General features: G+C 50.8%; 8 protein-coding genes across 8 annotated transcripts; 4 read left to right on the forward strand and 4 right to left on the reverse strand.

The window, feature by feature from the left end:
- On the reverse strand, window positions 1–309 carry VC83_08970 (uncharacterized protein; the record flags this gene model as incomplete). Its single annotated transcript, XM_024472510.1, has 1 exon — window positions 1–309. One exon carries the CDS (start codon window positions 307–309, stop codon window positions 1–3), a length of 309 nt encoding a protein of 102 aa, XP_024320023.1.
- A 1,594-nt stretch (window positions 310–1,903) lies between these two features.
- VC83_08971 (Type I Iterative Polyketide synthase (PKS)) lies at window positions 1,904–8,937 on the reverse strand (the record flags this gene model as incomplete). Its single annotated transcript, XM_024472511.1, has 7 exons — window positions 1,904–3,382; window positions 3,443–4,219; window positions 4,335–5,398; window positions 5,568–6,809; window positions 6,890–8,108; window positions 8,169–8,475; window positions 8,573–8,937. The coding sequence occupies 7 exons, from the start codon at window positions 8,935–8,937 to the stop codon at window positions 1,904–1,906; spliced, it is 6,453 nt and encodes a 2,150-aa protein (XP_024320022.1).
- A 496-nt stretch (window positions 8,938–9,433) lies between these two features.
- Window positions 9,434–9,946, forward strand: VC83_08972 (uncharacterized protein; the record flags this gene model as incomplete). The annotated part of the gene is made up of 2 exons (XM_024472512.1): window positions 9,434–9,592; window positions 9,686–9,946. 2 exons carry the CDS (start codon window positions 9,434–9,436, stop codon window positions 9,944–9,946), a joined length of 420 nt encoding a protein of 139 aa, XP_024320025.1.
- A 311-nt stretch (window positions 9,947–10,257) lies between these two features.
- On the forward strand, window positions 10,258–10,569 carry VC83_08973 (uncharacterized protein; the record flags this gene model as incomplete). The annotated part of the gene is made up of 1 exon (XM_024472513.1): window positions 10,258–10,569. One exon carries the CDS (start codon window positions 10,258–10,260, stop codon window positions 10,567–10,569), a length of 312 nt encoding a protein of 103 aa, XP_024320024.1.
- Window positions 10,570–10,891: 322 nt separating this feature from the next.
- Window positions 10,892–11,466, reverse strand: VC83_08974 (uncharacterized protein; the record flags this gene model as incomplete). Its single annotated transcript, XM_024472514.1, has 4 exons — window positions 10,892–10,903; window positions 10,958–11,082; window positions 11,129–11,194; window positions 11,271–11,466. The coding sequence occupies 4 exons, from the start codon at window positions 11,464–11,466 to the stop codon at window positions 10,892–10,894; spliced, it is 399 nt and encodes a 132-aa protein (XP_024320027.1).
- A 509-nt stretch (window positions 11,467–11,975) lies between these two features.
- On the forward strand, window positions 11,976–12,281 carry VC83_08975 (uncharacterized protein; the record flags this gene model as incomplete). Its single annotated transcript, XM_024472515.1, has 1 exon — window positions 11,976–12,281. One exon carries the CDS (start codon window positions 11,976–11,978, stop codon window positions 12,279–12,281), a length of 306 nt encoding a protein of 101 aa, XP_024320026.1.
- A 120-nt stretch (window positions 12,282–12,401) lies between these two features.
- On the forward strand, window positions 12,402–13,312 carry VC83_08976 (uncharacterized protein; the record flags this gene model as incomplete). Its single annotated transcript, XM_024472516.1, has 3 exons — window positions 12,402–12,609; window positions 12,669–12,953; window positions 13,026–13,312. The coding sequence occupies 3 exons, from the start codon at window positions 12,402–12,404 to the stop codon at window positions 13,310–13,312; spliced, it is 780 nt and encodes a 259-aa protein (XP_024320029.1).
- A 643-nt stretch (window positions 13,313–13,955) lies between these two features.
- VC83_08977 (uncharacterized protein) lies at window positions 13,956–14,452 on the reverse strand (the record flags this gene model as incomplete). The annotated part of the gene is made up of 2 exons (XM_024472517.1): window positions 13,956–14,314; window positions 14,398–14,452. 2 exons carry the CDS (start codon window positions 14,450–14,452, stop codon window positions 13,956–13,958), a joined length of 414 nt encoding a protein of 137 aa, XP_024320028.1.
- Window positions 14,453–14,664: the final 212 nt, after the last annotated feature.

The raw sequence follows: 14,664 nt of genomic DNA on the forward strand, positions 1-14,664 counted from the left end.
TCAAACCTCCTCCGAAACCGTCCCCTTCCCCACCGGCCTCGTCTCCAACTCAATCCCCTCCCCTCCCCCCGCCAACCTCGCATAACTCGGCGGCGGCGTCTCCGGCATCTCAATCACCCTCTTCCCCCCCGGCGCATGCCTAAACCCATCCTCCGCCCCTCCCCCCACCTCCTCCCTATACACTCCTCCATCCACAGCCTCCTCTGCATCCTGCGCCTTCCTCCTCCACTGCCCACCACATTCCCCCTCATCCTGCCCCGCCGGATACCTCTTATCCCCCCTCGCAGCTTCTTCCGACAACACGCGCATGCTGCACCTGCAGCCCCTGCACCAGCCGCGGCGCCTGCGAGGGCCATACCGCCGCCTTGTAGTCTGGCGACCATGCGGGGTTTTGGGGGAATGGAGGAATCAGAAGTCGCTCCCTCGGTGGATGGGGTGGTGGAGGTGATGAGGGGGGTTGCGGCTGCGAAGGCGAGGAGGAGGGAGAGAGATGCGGTGGTGAGGCTGCGTGGGTTGTGGTACAGTGGAGTTTATGGGTCGTGGGTAGGAGTACTGGGATTTATGCGTGGGAGACTGTTGGATTAGAGGTTAGATGGGGGTAATTGTTATTTATCTATTTCACCTCTTCTTAATCTGTCACTGCACTTAAGTGTTCGGTCCATTAAAAAAGCGCCTCACATCTGCGCTGTCACATCTAAATGAAGCGCAACTCACATGGGTACAAAAGGCGGAGTGGTGCAAACACTTCCATCAAAAGGCACTTGATCAAGCAGTACGTAGCTATGACTATGAGTATAAGCTATGTACGTTCCTTTCTGACCTTCCACAAATCCGACGGCAATCCTTAACTGTCCGGACAATTCAATCAGGTTGGAGAAATGCAGGACTATATCCATATAATCCTCCACTAGTAATTGATAAAATACAAGAGACCCAGAATCAAACACCAGACTACGAGCCATTTGCTTCGTATGACCTTATCTCAACTTCAAAAACTAGTGTGCAAACTATACAGGCAGTTAAACATTGGCAGAAGAGAGTAGAGGCTGCTTTCTCATCACCGTCAAGAGAAGGGTTTCAATCATTTGCATGTGGAACTACAGTTGTTTTACCTCAGGCTGAGCTCTATAAGACCGAGCTTGACATTGTTACCTTACGGTCAGCAGAGCAGGAAACAGCAAAGGCAAGGGCACGGAAATCGCTACAGAAGGGGGGGCAGTTATATGCATCAGACGCCCGACTGTTACGTGAGGAGAAGGAAGCAAAATTACAAGCAAAGGCAGAAGCAAGAGTAGCAAAGGAATCAAAGCAAGTAGTAAAGCAGCTATAGGTGCAACAACGGAAAATTGAAATCGAAGTGCAAAGGGTTGAGAGGAAGAGGGTAGCAGAGCGGAAGAAGGTTGGGTTAAAATCCAAAGTGATAATTTTACGGTATGGTAAGGATCATAGTGATAGTAACATTGGGATTAGTAGCGACAGTAGTAGTGGAGATAGTGATAGTAGCTCTATTGATTTTATTATTTAATTATATAGTTACATAGTTGCTATATGAGGCTTATTTCTTTCATTTTGTGTGTTGCACATATCGCTGTCGCGTGCACAGATCGCTGTCGCCACCTACGAGCGAAGCGAGTGGGTGGAACACCGAGTAGTCCGTGCCCAACTTAGCGTGCTTGACGGAATTGTCAGTTTGTGTCCCGTATATCAAGATAACAAACATCTTCAAGAGGTCACAGAGCTCAACTTGGGGCTAACGGTCAGTGACTTCGAAGACACAGGTCGAATTACATGTTCCTGTCTCAGTCTGTCTGCAGCAGTGCTCTATATCCAACTACCAACCGAGATCATACCCGAACCAAAAGGAGAGAAAAGGGCAACGCATGATTCGTCTCTACTATCTATACTATCCTCCAACCAGAAAATCCGTCACAATTTGACCCATTTCCTTCAACTTCGGCCCCGCATCCATGAGACTGAAATGGTTGACCTCATCCAGTACTCTTACCCTCAATTTTTCCTGCCCCAACACGCTGGCCCATCCACGCGCCGAGAAGTCGGTGCGGTTGTTCAACAGCCACAGCATCTCGCGTGGATCATCTGGATGCGTCTCCATCGTCGGCCCATCCGGATCCTTGCAGACCCCATCGCGCGCATATACCATCAAAGAGGTTGGAATATCGAAAAGAGGCTCAGGATCGTAGGCGTCCAAGATGCGAAGGAATGCGTCGAAATGGGCACGCAGCCACTCCGGTGTTTTGGCCTTGCCATCGCCGAATATGCCCAGCGAGTCAAAAAAATCATACATCTTCTCCGGGGGGTTCTGTAGGCCGATCGGGTTGGGCGAGTCGAGGAGGACCAGCTTGCTGACCCTGATTGCTTCGGGTTGCTGTTTCAGCTGCCTTGCTGCTTCCAATGCGAGAATACCGCCAGCTGACCAACCTCCCAAGGCCACGAAAGGGGCATGATCAGAGAGCGGCTGTATGAGTCTTCGCACCTCAGACACATATCTAGAGATCATTGTAGACATGGTCACCCCTGTGCGAGTCATCTCGGCTCCAATCTTACGCCAGGGACAGTTGAGTCCATAAACGGCGACGCTACTGGTGTTGATGACTCGTGCCAATGCAGCATAGGATGAAGCCGAGCCTGAGCCGTCGGGGAAGAGGAATAAAATCAGCCGAGCTGCTTGCGGCGAGCCAGAGAGCAAAATGGATGTCGCCTGCGGGGGTGAAGAATCAGCGAAGGACTGGTTCCGACATTCCTCTGGCAAAATCTGATGGGTCGATAAGTCCGACGACCATGGAATGTTGCCATCCCTTAATGAGGAGTCTGCTGCCACAGTAGACCTATTGAATGGCTGGCCGACCTGCTTCGGGTTGGACTGGTCCAAGCCAAGTGCCTTGAGCAGTTCCTCTTCAATGTCTTGCAGAGTCTCGAATTCTGAGAACATACTTCCAGGAATGTCCACATCCAAGATCTCCTGTAGCTTTCCGCTGATAGACAGGCCGAGTAACGAATCGATACCAATGTCGGCGAGACATGTTGACACCTTCAATTCGTCGATGGTCACACGCGTTTGCTCGGCAATGATTTGCCTTAGAATGAGCGCAGCACTAGTGCGTCCAGATGATGATTGACCTTGTTGTGTTGCATCCTGGTACACTGATGTAGCACTGCTGGTGAACTGCGTCTCCTCAGACTCCTGGTCACTACTGCTTTCGGAACTAGAGCGCGCGGAGGACTTGCCGTCAGACTCTCCTTTAACAACTGGCAACTGAGAATTGTGTTTCGGTGGCTGAGAGTTGTTGACAGGTTTCGTGTCGGTGGACCAGGATTTACTGGGGAGGAGATGGTCCAGAACTTGACGTGGGACACCTTGGAACTACAGAATTCAGTCAACACAGCGTTGCCGCGAGGATCTTGGCCGGTGAGCTGAACTTACTGTGACGCCTTCAAAGATGGCCACGATACGTCCTTCCTCCAGAATATACGTATCACCCACATAGGTTGTCTTCTCAACCAACTGCATGCGGTTATACGCATGGTAGGTCTTACCTGCTTGAAATGGTTCGGCAATCCGCATTCTCTCCCACCCATGGTTGATGAATACCTGCGTCCGACTGTCAACGTTGTCATTGACGTTCATGATGAAACCGGCAATGTGACCCAGACTATCTATCCACTTGGGGTTCAGATGGAAGCCTTCTTGGCCAGCCAGGAACTTCACTGTGGCAACAGCTTCCAGACGCTTGCTGTCTAGTACAACCTCCGCCATGCCCTGGTAATCTCTGCTGTACTGAACCAAGGTGCTAAAAAGCTTGTACGCCATTCCACGCTTGATTAAGTGGCTGTCGCTATTTGGTTCGTCAACATGGATGCTCTGGTGTAATGCATCAACCCGTGCTGTGATGAGGTGTGCATTGCGCTTCCACTCGTTGGCCCAGCGCTGTTGGGGCGTCACACGTACTTCGAGCTGTGCATGCGAGGTGGTGCGCTTGCCATTGCCGTCAACACTGAAAATGGTCATGAAAATAAGACTGGAAGACCATTCTGCCGTGGCCGAGACACGGAAACGATGCGTGGTTTCGGTGAGCCGAGCGATGAGCGGGTTCACAGCCTTGACATTATTCACTTCGAGGCCGGTGGTAGCAGAGGGCGGGTTGGGCCCTCGGGTCAGCATATAATTTGCCAAGGTCAGGGCAAGGTCTGCATACATCGACTGTGGTTGTAATTACGAATTAGCAATCAGTTCAGTGTTATCAGATGCCACGTTCTCCGCTTCTGCGTCGAGATAATCTTTGCTGAGGCCCTTGATCGCCCTGGGTTGGACTTACTGATGGACATAGAGCAGCACCATTCACTAAATGACCTTGTAGGACCGGTAGCAGTCTGTCGTCAAATATGTCGGACTCTACGACAAGCGTGGATTCATCCGCGCCGTGGGACTCCTCAATTATCTGCTGCGCACACGGTGAAATATACTTTGGCATAACGGCCTCCTTGACAGCAGGCTGTTTAATCAATCCACCTCCCTTGGTGAGACAAAAATTATTGCGGTAGTCAATCCAGTAATTCTTCAGATCCCATGCATACGCGGGAAGCTCCAGGACCTGATGCGAGACCGGAAAGTCACGATGATACTCATTCCAGTTGACCTCGACTCCAGCCAGGTACAGCACCTCGATGGTCGCTGACAGCGTTTTATATACTTCAACATTCTGTCGGAGGGTTGTCGCTGTCTTTACGTGCGAGCCAAGTGTGCCCTTGACCATACCGGTGCAGATGGGATGCGGCCCAATCTCAAGCCAGATAGTGCGTTCGGCGGCGCCTAAAACTAAACTGCCATCCTCTGCCTGAGCGGTAGCAAAAGCTTCAAGTGCCCCTTTAAAGTCTACCGTGCCTCGGCACGCGGCAGTCAGATACGACGCATTGAGTGTGTGTTCGTCACCTGCTGGCACGAGCTTGGCTAGCAGTGGCGACAGGAAGGGAACCACAGGAGGGTGGTAAGCAACGCCTTGCCCCGCCGCCCTCTCGAACTCGGAGAGGATGGGATCAACCTGGGCCGAGTGGAACGCAAATGGGATATTCAGCCGAACGGTCTCAATACCCATGTCCACGGCTGCGCTGGAGATCTGGGAAATCTTGTCAACAGGCCCAGAAATAACATATCCAGACGATTGATTAGCACACGCCAACTCACAGACCTCGCCCTCGGAAACTTGGTGGATAAGCTTCTCTGCAATATCCAGCGACCCCTTGATAGCAAGCATGGCATGCGTACCGACCCTGCAGCGCGCCTCCAGAAGTGTTGCCCGAGTTCCTACGAGATAGATCACATCTGCAATGCTGAGGACTCCAGCTGCGTGCAGAGCCGCATACTCACCCAAGCTATGGCCAACTGAGGTGGAAGGTTAGCGAATAACTTCCTAATCAGGATACTGGGAGTAGGTCTTGCTGAATTTCAAAGGTTTCGTCTCGAAACCTTATGAACAATTCGCAAGCTAGAATGTCACAAGCTCTATGGAGCGTTTCAAAACAAATAACAAAGAAACTCGAGGATAACCTACCTACGGCAGCAGGTACTACACCCCAGCTCATCCAGAGTTCAGTCAACGCAACTTGAACACACACTAGCGCGAGATGCGAGACGATCGCATTGGCGGAGCGGAGGTCGGCAGCGGTGGTTGACCCATCGATGAGGCCCAGAAACGTCGGGAAGCCCTGGATCTCGGCAAGGCGATTAAGCCGAACGATACTTGTGCGGAACGTGGTATTGGTAACAAGGAGCGACTTTCCTAGCTCAGCGTAAAGGACTCCCTGGCCGGAAAACATGAAGACTACCTGCGGCTTCTTTTTCCTAGCAGCGGGGACCGGCTTCAGACTGGCCAATGATGCCTGAATCTCACCCGCACGAATTTTGAGAACTGAGATAATTGACGCTATGTCCGGCCCAGAAACTATGACTCGATAGTTGTGGTGCATGCGGCGGGCTGTGGTTGTGTATGACAGAGCAGGAAGCGAGACGGAACGATCCTTCGTTTCGAGAAAGGAGACAAGTGAGTTAGTATTGGCAAGGAGGGACTTCGGCGATTTTGCTGTCACGGTGACAATTTGAATAGGGCGGGAGTCTTTTATGATCGGCAGCGGCGCAGATGCCGGTGCATCCTCTAGCAGGATCGCTGTGTTCCCTCCAGCAGCACTGAAGTTATTCAAGAAGGCCGCCCTCTTGCCGGAGACAGCGTCCTGACGCCGCCACGGGGTCGACTCTAAAGGAATGAAGACGCCGCGCCGTGCAAGATCCAATGGGTAGTTGTGATTGATGCTGGTCTTGATACCACAGTGGCGCGGGATCTCGCTGTACTTCATCATCATGAGCACCTTGATTAGCGAAGAAACGCCCGACGCCGACTCTGCGTGGCCAATGTTCGCCTTGGCCGAACCAATATGGAGGGGTCGAGCCGGTTGCACGTTTGTCCTCGTGTAATCTGGCCCGAAAACCGCCAGCACCGACTTCATCTCAACGGCGTCCCCAGCCTGCGTACCGGTGCCGTGCATCTCGATGTAGCTGACGTCCAACGGGTCGACATCGGCATACCGTATGATACGCTTGAATACACTGGTCTGGTCGGCCTCGTGAGGACGCGTAATACTGTCCGTTTGCCCGCAGTGGTTCGTGTTAGTGCCGGCAATGACACCAAAGATCGGGTCGTTGTCGGCTTCAGCATCCTCTAGGCGCTTGAGAATTACTGTGCCTACTGCATCAGAGCGGCAGTAGCCGTTGGCTTGATCGTCAAAGGCATTGCAATTGCCTAATAGAAGGGACTGTTAGTCGTAGAACTCCCTTGTAAGTCCATCGAGAGAGGTCTCCGCCTATAAAGGGTAGACGTACCAGTTGTTGACAAAAAGTGGCCACGGTCCAAGCCCGCAAAATTGTCTGGGTTAGTGATAATATTGGTACCGCCAGCAATAGTAGTATCACACTCGCCTCTCCATAGATAACCACAGGCAGCTTGAATAGCTGCGAAGCTTGAGGAGCACGCAGTGTCGATGCTTAGACTAGGGCCGGAAAAGCGAAAGAAGTAGCTAATACGACCAGGCACAAAAGCTCGATTGCCACCAGGGATAAAATAGGTACCAATATCCTGCCCACTATTTACTTCCCTCCAGTCATCACTGGTAGTGCCAAAGAACACTCCTATTCTATCCTGCTGAGTGCTAGGGGTTCGGTTGCGCACCAGACCAGCCATTTCCATAGCCTCGTAAGTCGTCGTGATAGCCAGTCGCTGCGCTGGATCTGTATTCTCAGCCTCTCGCGGGGACATATTGAAAAAGCTTGTATCGAATAGACCTGGCTCGTCGATGAAACACCCAGATTTGACGCGGCTTGTATTTCTCGTCTTTCCGGTCGGGTCAAAGTGTGTCTTCCAGTCAAATCGATCCGGCGGGATTTCGCGGTGCACATCGCGACCATCCTTGAGCAGCTCCCAGAATGCTTCATTGGAAGCGGATGATGGAAACCGGCCTGAGTATCCGATGATGGCGATCTTGGAGTGCTCAAAGCGACCCGTGGGCGGAGTTGGGGTCGATTTGCCCTTAGATTGGGGCGACGATACATCTTGAATGATGACTTGGATGTTCGGATCCCTACCCAGTAAGGCTGTAGAGAGCATGGATGCAGCATTACTGGAGAATGGCAATATGGTACATTCTTGTGTCTGTGCCTCTGTCAACAGCGTACTGAACGATTCAAGCATCAAGTCCCATCGGACAGGTTCCTGCAAGGCTTCGCGGACCACGGTTTGTAGGAGATCTGTGAAATCAGATGCGGTCACGACCTTGCCAGTCGATGAGGAAATGAGCGGAATCCTCTGTGCCTGACGTGTCGCATCCTCTATGTCAGCTCGCTGAACATGGCTGACAATCCGCTCAACATCAGCCGAGTCAAAGAGGTGGGCCGAGTGATACGGCGATTCAATCTCTAGGTATTGCGACTTCACCCTATGCACGTTTGTTGTCAGGAAGTCTTGCAACACGGAAGGGCGACCGCTCAGCGTCGTTGTCTTTGGTGTAATGGCACTGATCCAAAGCGCTGCGTTATGAAGTGGTGTCTGTGCAGATCCTTGTCAATCGTCTGCTGCCAAGTGGTACCTGTTATTGCAAATTCTCACCTTGATATTTGTGTATTCCTGTACCATTTTCTCAACACTGATATCCCCTTGCGCAATTAAAACAGCCGACCACGACTTGTTGGGCTGCGTCTGCGTGGATTTTGCTCGCGGCAACAGGCTCTGGCCAACTAGAAACGACCGCAAAGCCGCACTGAAGGCTGCAAGTACAGCATGTACTCCATTGGATACTAAATCAGATAGGCTTTGCGAGCAACTGATAGCTGCAGCAGCAAAGCCACCCGTGCAGGGACCAATAACATAGGTTCCTGGTGGCGGGGGATACGGTTTGGATCCCTCTGTGAAGTATCTACACCTCTCGTCGTTAGAACGTACATATACATCTTTTGAACTTAACTCTGATGGAACATTATCTCGGGAGTTAAGTCTTGCACTTTTTAACTTACACGATGGACTGAGCTACCTCATGTACGCTCAACAGGAAAAACCCTAGGACCGAAGCGCAGTCCGTTTCCCCAAATTTCGCGACGAGGTCGATGAGTGTGGTAAATCGAGGAAACAGATTTTGTTCTTCCTCGGGCAGGGTTCCAAGCAGCCTCCGAAGAGCATAGCTCACCCGGTCAAAGAAAGACGTGAGGAGAGGATTGGTTTCAACGTGCAACAGGCGTCGCAATCGATCTTTAAAGCGCAGCAAGCTCAGGTCGCCAAATAGAAGTACTTGACATTGCTTCCTGGCAAATTCGGTTCCAGATACGGGAACCGTCGTGGATGATCCTGAGATGACGTTTATTTTCGAGGCTTGGGAGGACATATTCAGAAGTTTGAATCGGACTCTCATGCAAGATTGAAACTTCAGGGTCGCGTATGAGTTTGCGTCTTGTATATGCGCAATGTAGAATACAGTGTGGCACTGTTCATAACACAAGATTCGAAATCATTCAGTTGCAGGCCACAGATTCTCTTGTCACCCCTGCAGTGAGCCCTGCCCAGTCTCGGGCGACGGACCCCGAAACTTACCATACCGAGAGGCGGCGGTGCCGATAGGCATTAGGTTGGGGCGAGGATGCTTCTCGGACTATCAGGGTCGAAAGAAGAACATGAGCGGGGGCTGACAACTGCTTGATGCGGAAGCATTTTCGTACTTATGTCTTATTTTTCACACCATATATTTCCGGTTTCCTCCTCCAAAGGCCCCGCTGTTCTGTGGTACTCGTACTATTCTTTGGCTTGGTATTGTTTTCCAAGCCTTCCTGTACACGTTGCCCCTCTCTCATCACACATACCTCCTTGATACCACCACTGGCATCATGGCAACCCCCGAAATCCATAAGCTCTACGCTATGACCATCTTTGGCTACAAGAAAACGGACATGACTGAGAAGGACTATCATGACTACATCAGCAAAACTCATGCTGGACACCTGAAAGCTTTGCTAGCTAAGAATGATATTGTATCCTACACCATGGTAAGCAAAATCGAATTGCCTAGATCCTGCCGGTTCGCGTTTCCTAGGAACCTCTCTATCTCTTCGATTTCGAAACTGATGGACTTTAAAAAGCAACACAATACCGCGGAGGTGAATGTGCCCATGCTAGAGAAAATATACGCTGGTCGTCTTCCTACTGGAAATATCTCGGATTGTGATGCGATCATTAGGATTGTTTTCAAAGACATTCAGGACTACCTGCGAGTTCGAGAGGATCCCCACTTCGTCAGTGTTGTCAATCCAGACCATCTCAACTTTGCCGATTCTCAGAGAACTAGGTTGGCAGTTGGTTGGTTCGAGGCGCATATCACGGCTGGCAAAGTTGTGTCTTAACGACGGATCTGGCGATTTACCGAGAGAGGCGCTCTGAGGGGTGTAGCAATACACATCTTACCTACCAAGGTTTCTATATCAAAATGTTTGGGCTTGAATTTGAGCTTCTCATCAAATGCATGTTTTCATTGTTCTAAGAATCCTCTTTTGTGAAATAGTAATCTTTGCTTAGTGAGAAACACTAGCTATCTCCATTCGCATTCTTTTCGCCCTTGTCACCCAGCTGAACCTCCCATAGACCACGACAGTATGTGAGGAATACCTCTCGCTGTAAGTCACCTGTGGATATTGCCATACATCATCAGCACATCATGCCCAGGAGTTTGGATTTCATAACAGGAGTGTATACTGTCGAGGTAACTCTTACCTTGAAGTGCGGGCTAGCGCTGCAGATCAATATTCCCCATTCACTGGCGGAGAAGGGAGCCGAGGAGCGAATACAAGGCACAGTAAGATGGTGCTCGGCTGCCGAGAACCGCAAGCGAAAAGACTCCTGTCAAAGGATCACATCATATCCACTCATTAGATCCGCGCTCCAGCCTAACAAAGCTTCGGAGGAGTTTATTAGCGTTCAATCTTCATTATGCGAGCCGGCAACAGCGCTGATTAGCTCATTCAACTAGATGGGCCCAAAAGCTGTGCCTTTGATCAGATTTTAAAAAGCTGCCTACAATCGAGCACCCGGAGAATGGTCAATTCGGGTTCAACGCAGTGCAGCGATCTGAAGCTTTGATAGCCCGGAGCGAGACTCTCATGAGTGGATACGATAGTAGATATTAATATACCTGATTTGTCCACAATAGGAGAAAAGATAATGCACGCTTCTTCAAATTTTGAACGTTTTCTATAGCGCAATTGTTGCGTCCAATATCATTTATTTTAGTTGCACTTTCCCATTCATTCATCCCTTCTTATTTGCAACGTTCAAGTCTGAGAATCAATCGTTTACGCCGATACCTTTTTTGATATTAACAGTTGAGATGGATGTGGTATAGAGTCAGTCAGACATACCTTCCAAAAGTTCAACGAAAGCAGGCCGTCGGATTCCGTACCAGTTGCCCATGCAGTGACATTGTTGAGCCAGCCATACTTGCTACTGCCAGTCTCAAACAGGATCTCCACATAAGGAATTATTGCTCTCTCCGTGAGTACAATATTAGCCCCGTCGTTGGTCTGTAGGACGTAGGTCGGCACGCTGTGTGCCCTGGGAACCCGTCAGGGACGTAACCAGACCGATGGTAACTTCGCCTGGACACGCAATCGATTGGTCAGTGTTCAATCCTAGACTATTGCCCGAGAAGCTGATGGGGGTGCTTGTCCTTACCATTAAGTCCCGGTCCTGAAAATGCTCCGTCGGTGATGGGCACGATCAACTTCTCCCCAAACGTTGTGAGTCCGACGTCAACGGGGATGCCCAGTGTTAAGTTTGCGCTGAAGAGCAGTTTCAGAGTCGGTGGTACTGGGTGGCGAAGTCCGTGACAAAGGATGGGAGAAAGAAACGGGAAGCTGAACACCTTCATTTTCGCAAGTGAGAAGGTCCGGGGAGAGGTGGCGGGCTCGCGCGGTGAGGCTCTGGTGGAACGTGTAGGTGCGACGCACGGCTGCTGAGCTCCGACGGGTGTCGGCGACCGAGCGACACTGAAAGCATTCAGACCTGAACGAACACATGTTTTGCCAGAGTGGGATCTAGGATGACTCTAACCTTAAAATATACATGAGAACCCCCTCGAAACTCAAGGATACGACTCGAAGAATCGCAATATAAAAAAGAACAGAAAGATGAGTGTTCAAAACTTTCACGTGATTGTCATTGGCGCCGGTATGTCATCGAACTCGCTAAAATGTAAACAACAAACAGGTTTGATACTGACCATGGTTCGATTTCTCAGGCATCACCGGTCTTCTTACTTGCCAGGCTTTGAAGAAGGTCTGTTCACAACCTCAATCAGGCAGACATCCAGGTACCTATTAACATGTGTCACGGTCACAGGCTGGAATACGTTATTCTCTCTTCGAAAGGGACGTATCTATGAACTATCGTAGCAATGAATGGACAATGGGTATCCACTGGGCTCTCCCCCTTCTTCAGGAGATTTTGCCTGCTGAAGTTTACGCCAAGCTTCCCGATAATGCCTGCAACCTTACAGAGGGCATCCATTCTGGCCACTACCCCATCATCAACGGCGAGACTGGCGATGTGATGGTGGGAGTGCCTTACGCACACGGCTTACGAGTTGCGCGTAGCAAGATGAGAGCATTATGCGCTGAGGGCATCAACGTGCAGGTGAGTCGATCCTGGCAGAATAGCACCATCCCGTGGCAAATTTGGGGATGATTCCGGACTGGATTGAGACTTTTCTTATAGTACGGCAAAACGCTGATCGACATCGCTTTCAACGAGAGTCGCAATGGAGTTATCGCCACCTTCTCTGATGGCACATTGGTATCGGGATCTATGGTCATAGGCGCGGATGGGCCACGGTCTCGGGTCCGCGAAACCGCCATGGAGAGCGCTGAGAAGGCGGCCGTGACCAAATTCCCGATCTTCCACACCAACATGACGGTGTGCTACGGCGATGCCGAAAAGGCACGATTTGTGCGCCAGAAATTTCCCACGAGCTATCTGGCTCTGAGCCCGAAGTCGTTCCATGCTTTTCAGTCGAGTCAGTACGCGGCAAAACTACTTGCATCATGTATCCGGCTAATCCCAATCATCCTGTAGTATCCAGCATGCCTGACGGCCCGGACCATCCCGAATCCTGGATCTTCCACATGGGCATGGGATGGTTAGGCGAGAGCGACAACTCGCTCAGTTACTCGGAACGGCTGGCCCTGATCAAAGAGCATGCCGAGAGCCTTGCTGAGCCAACCCGCTCCGCATTCATGTGGTTGCCCGAGGATACTGCTGTACACAAAGCCGACATCAGCTACTGGATCAGCCAGCCCTGGAATAACCGCCAGGGACGTCTCACGCTGATTGGCGACGCTGCACATGCAATGCCGCCCTGTAAGCTGCCTCCTGGCTTACTAGGCTCAAGCAAGAAAGCTAGCTATCTGAGACAAAGCTGACTAGATCTAGATCGTGGCCAAGGCCTCAACCACTGTGTATGTGACGTATCACACCTCCTGAAAGGATTGGGCGGGGTGCGGGACGGCCACGCTTCTTTTGCCGAAGCCATCGATGCGTATGAGAAGGAGATGATCCCGCGCGGAAAGGAAGAAGTCTCCTGCGCGGTGGAGAATGGGTTGATGCTTCATGACTGGAAGAAGATCCAGGAGAGCCCCGTGTTCCGACGCGGCTTTAAGCCGATGGATGGACGTGAGAATGTTCAAGCTGAACAGATTACGGTTCATAGTCAGGCTTAAGTCCCGCACACAGGTATAAACAGACAAATATCTATATTGAATGCCTTAAGCATACCCAGATCATCCTTCTTGCATCCATGACTTCGGACTTGGCGTGTCTTAAAAATACAAAGCTGTGTATAGTATTTCTTGAGTAACAAAGATGTGACTCGTAATGCGTACGGAGGTATAGCTCGTAAGTTTTGTAGGTGGGGCGTACTATTAAGATTGCGTGAGCATGGGTACGCGTTCAATTGTTTGTATCCTTTTAACGTGTTGTAAGTTTTCCTTTATATATTTATACTATACGAATTTATATCTATTTTCTATTAACAATGCCGCACCTTACTCGTGATGAGCGGCTTAAATGCCAACTACTACGCTCCCTTAATTGGGAGTATCAAGCCATTGCCACTCGAATGCGTTGCTCAATCCGACAGGCGTCGTACGCTATTGAGCAAGGCAGGCCCTCACCGAAAAAGCGATCTGGTCGACCTCCAACCCTCTTGCAAGATAATCGTCGTGACCAAACTTTTCGCTTCACTCAAGGTTGGAGTAAGCAACATGCGCCACTTCACGCGAGAGGAAGCAAGTTGCGCCAACTCACGATTTTGAGAGTAAGTACTAGCCCATAGTAATTTGTATGTAAAGGTACATAATCTGCCTACTCTATTGAATTATCACTTTGACTCCCACGCTCGCTCCCATCCTCACTCCCACGCTCGCTCCCACACTCGCCCGCAATCTCATACTCCTCCTCGCCCTCACTTTCAGAGGCTTCCGGGTCAGGAATTGGGTCCTCCCACTCTAGAGGAATTGGGAGGCTGGCATTAGTGTAGAATGCCACCCTCTTTTTCCGGAGGCGTTCCTGCTTCCGGGCCTCAATTCCAGCTCTACGGAGCTGTTTGCGGGCCCGGTTGATAGCCTGGCGGGCTATCCGGGCTTCTTTGGCCTGGAGCTTCTGGGCTAAACAATCAGCTTTTTCAGCCCGAAGCTCGTGGGCTCGGTCAGCAGAGAGCTCGCCTCCAAGGGTTAGGGTTACTAAGGCTTTGTAGTAATAAAGTGGTATTCTTGAAGCTCATTTTTAATAAATTTTGTAAGCCAACTCTGTGATGGCGGGGGCTGTGGGCTCCGGAGTTTGCAGACTGCGGCAAATATCATATTCCTAGTAGCTCCAAGCCCTAGGTAATACTGCTCAAGTATCCATTTCTTAAGCGCCTCAATTTGCGCAGTAGATAGCAGCTTATTCTTACCCCGTGTTGGGGTAGCTGCTGTTGCTGAGCTTGCTGCTGCCGTCGAGCTGCTCGGGCAATACTCGACCGTATTGACGATCGCGCGACCTTGAAAAGCGAAAAGTTTGGTCACGCCGATTA

The sequence above is a fragment of the Pseudogymnoascus destructans genome (assembly GCF_001641265.1).
Source record: "Pseudogymnoascus destructans isolate 20631-21 unplaced genomic scaffold scaffold_31, whole genome shotgun sequence".
In the NCBI taxonomy this organism is placed as follows: Eukaryota; Fungi; Ascomycota; class Leotiomycetes; order Thelebolales; family Thelebolaceae; genus Pseudogymnoascus; species Pseudogymnoascus destructans.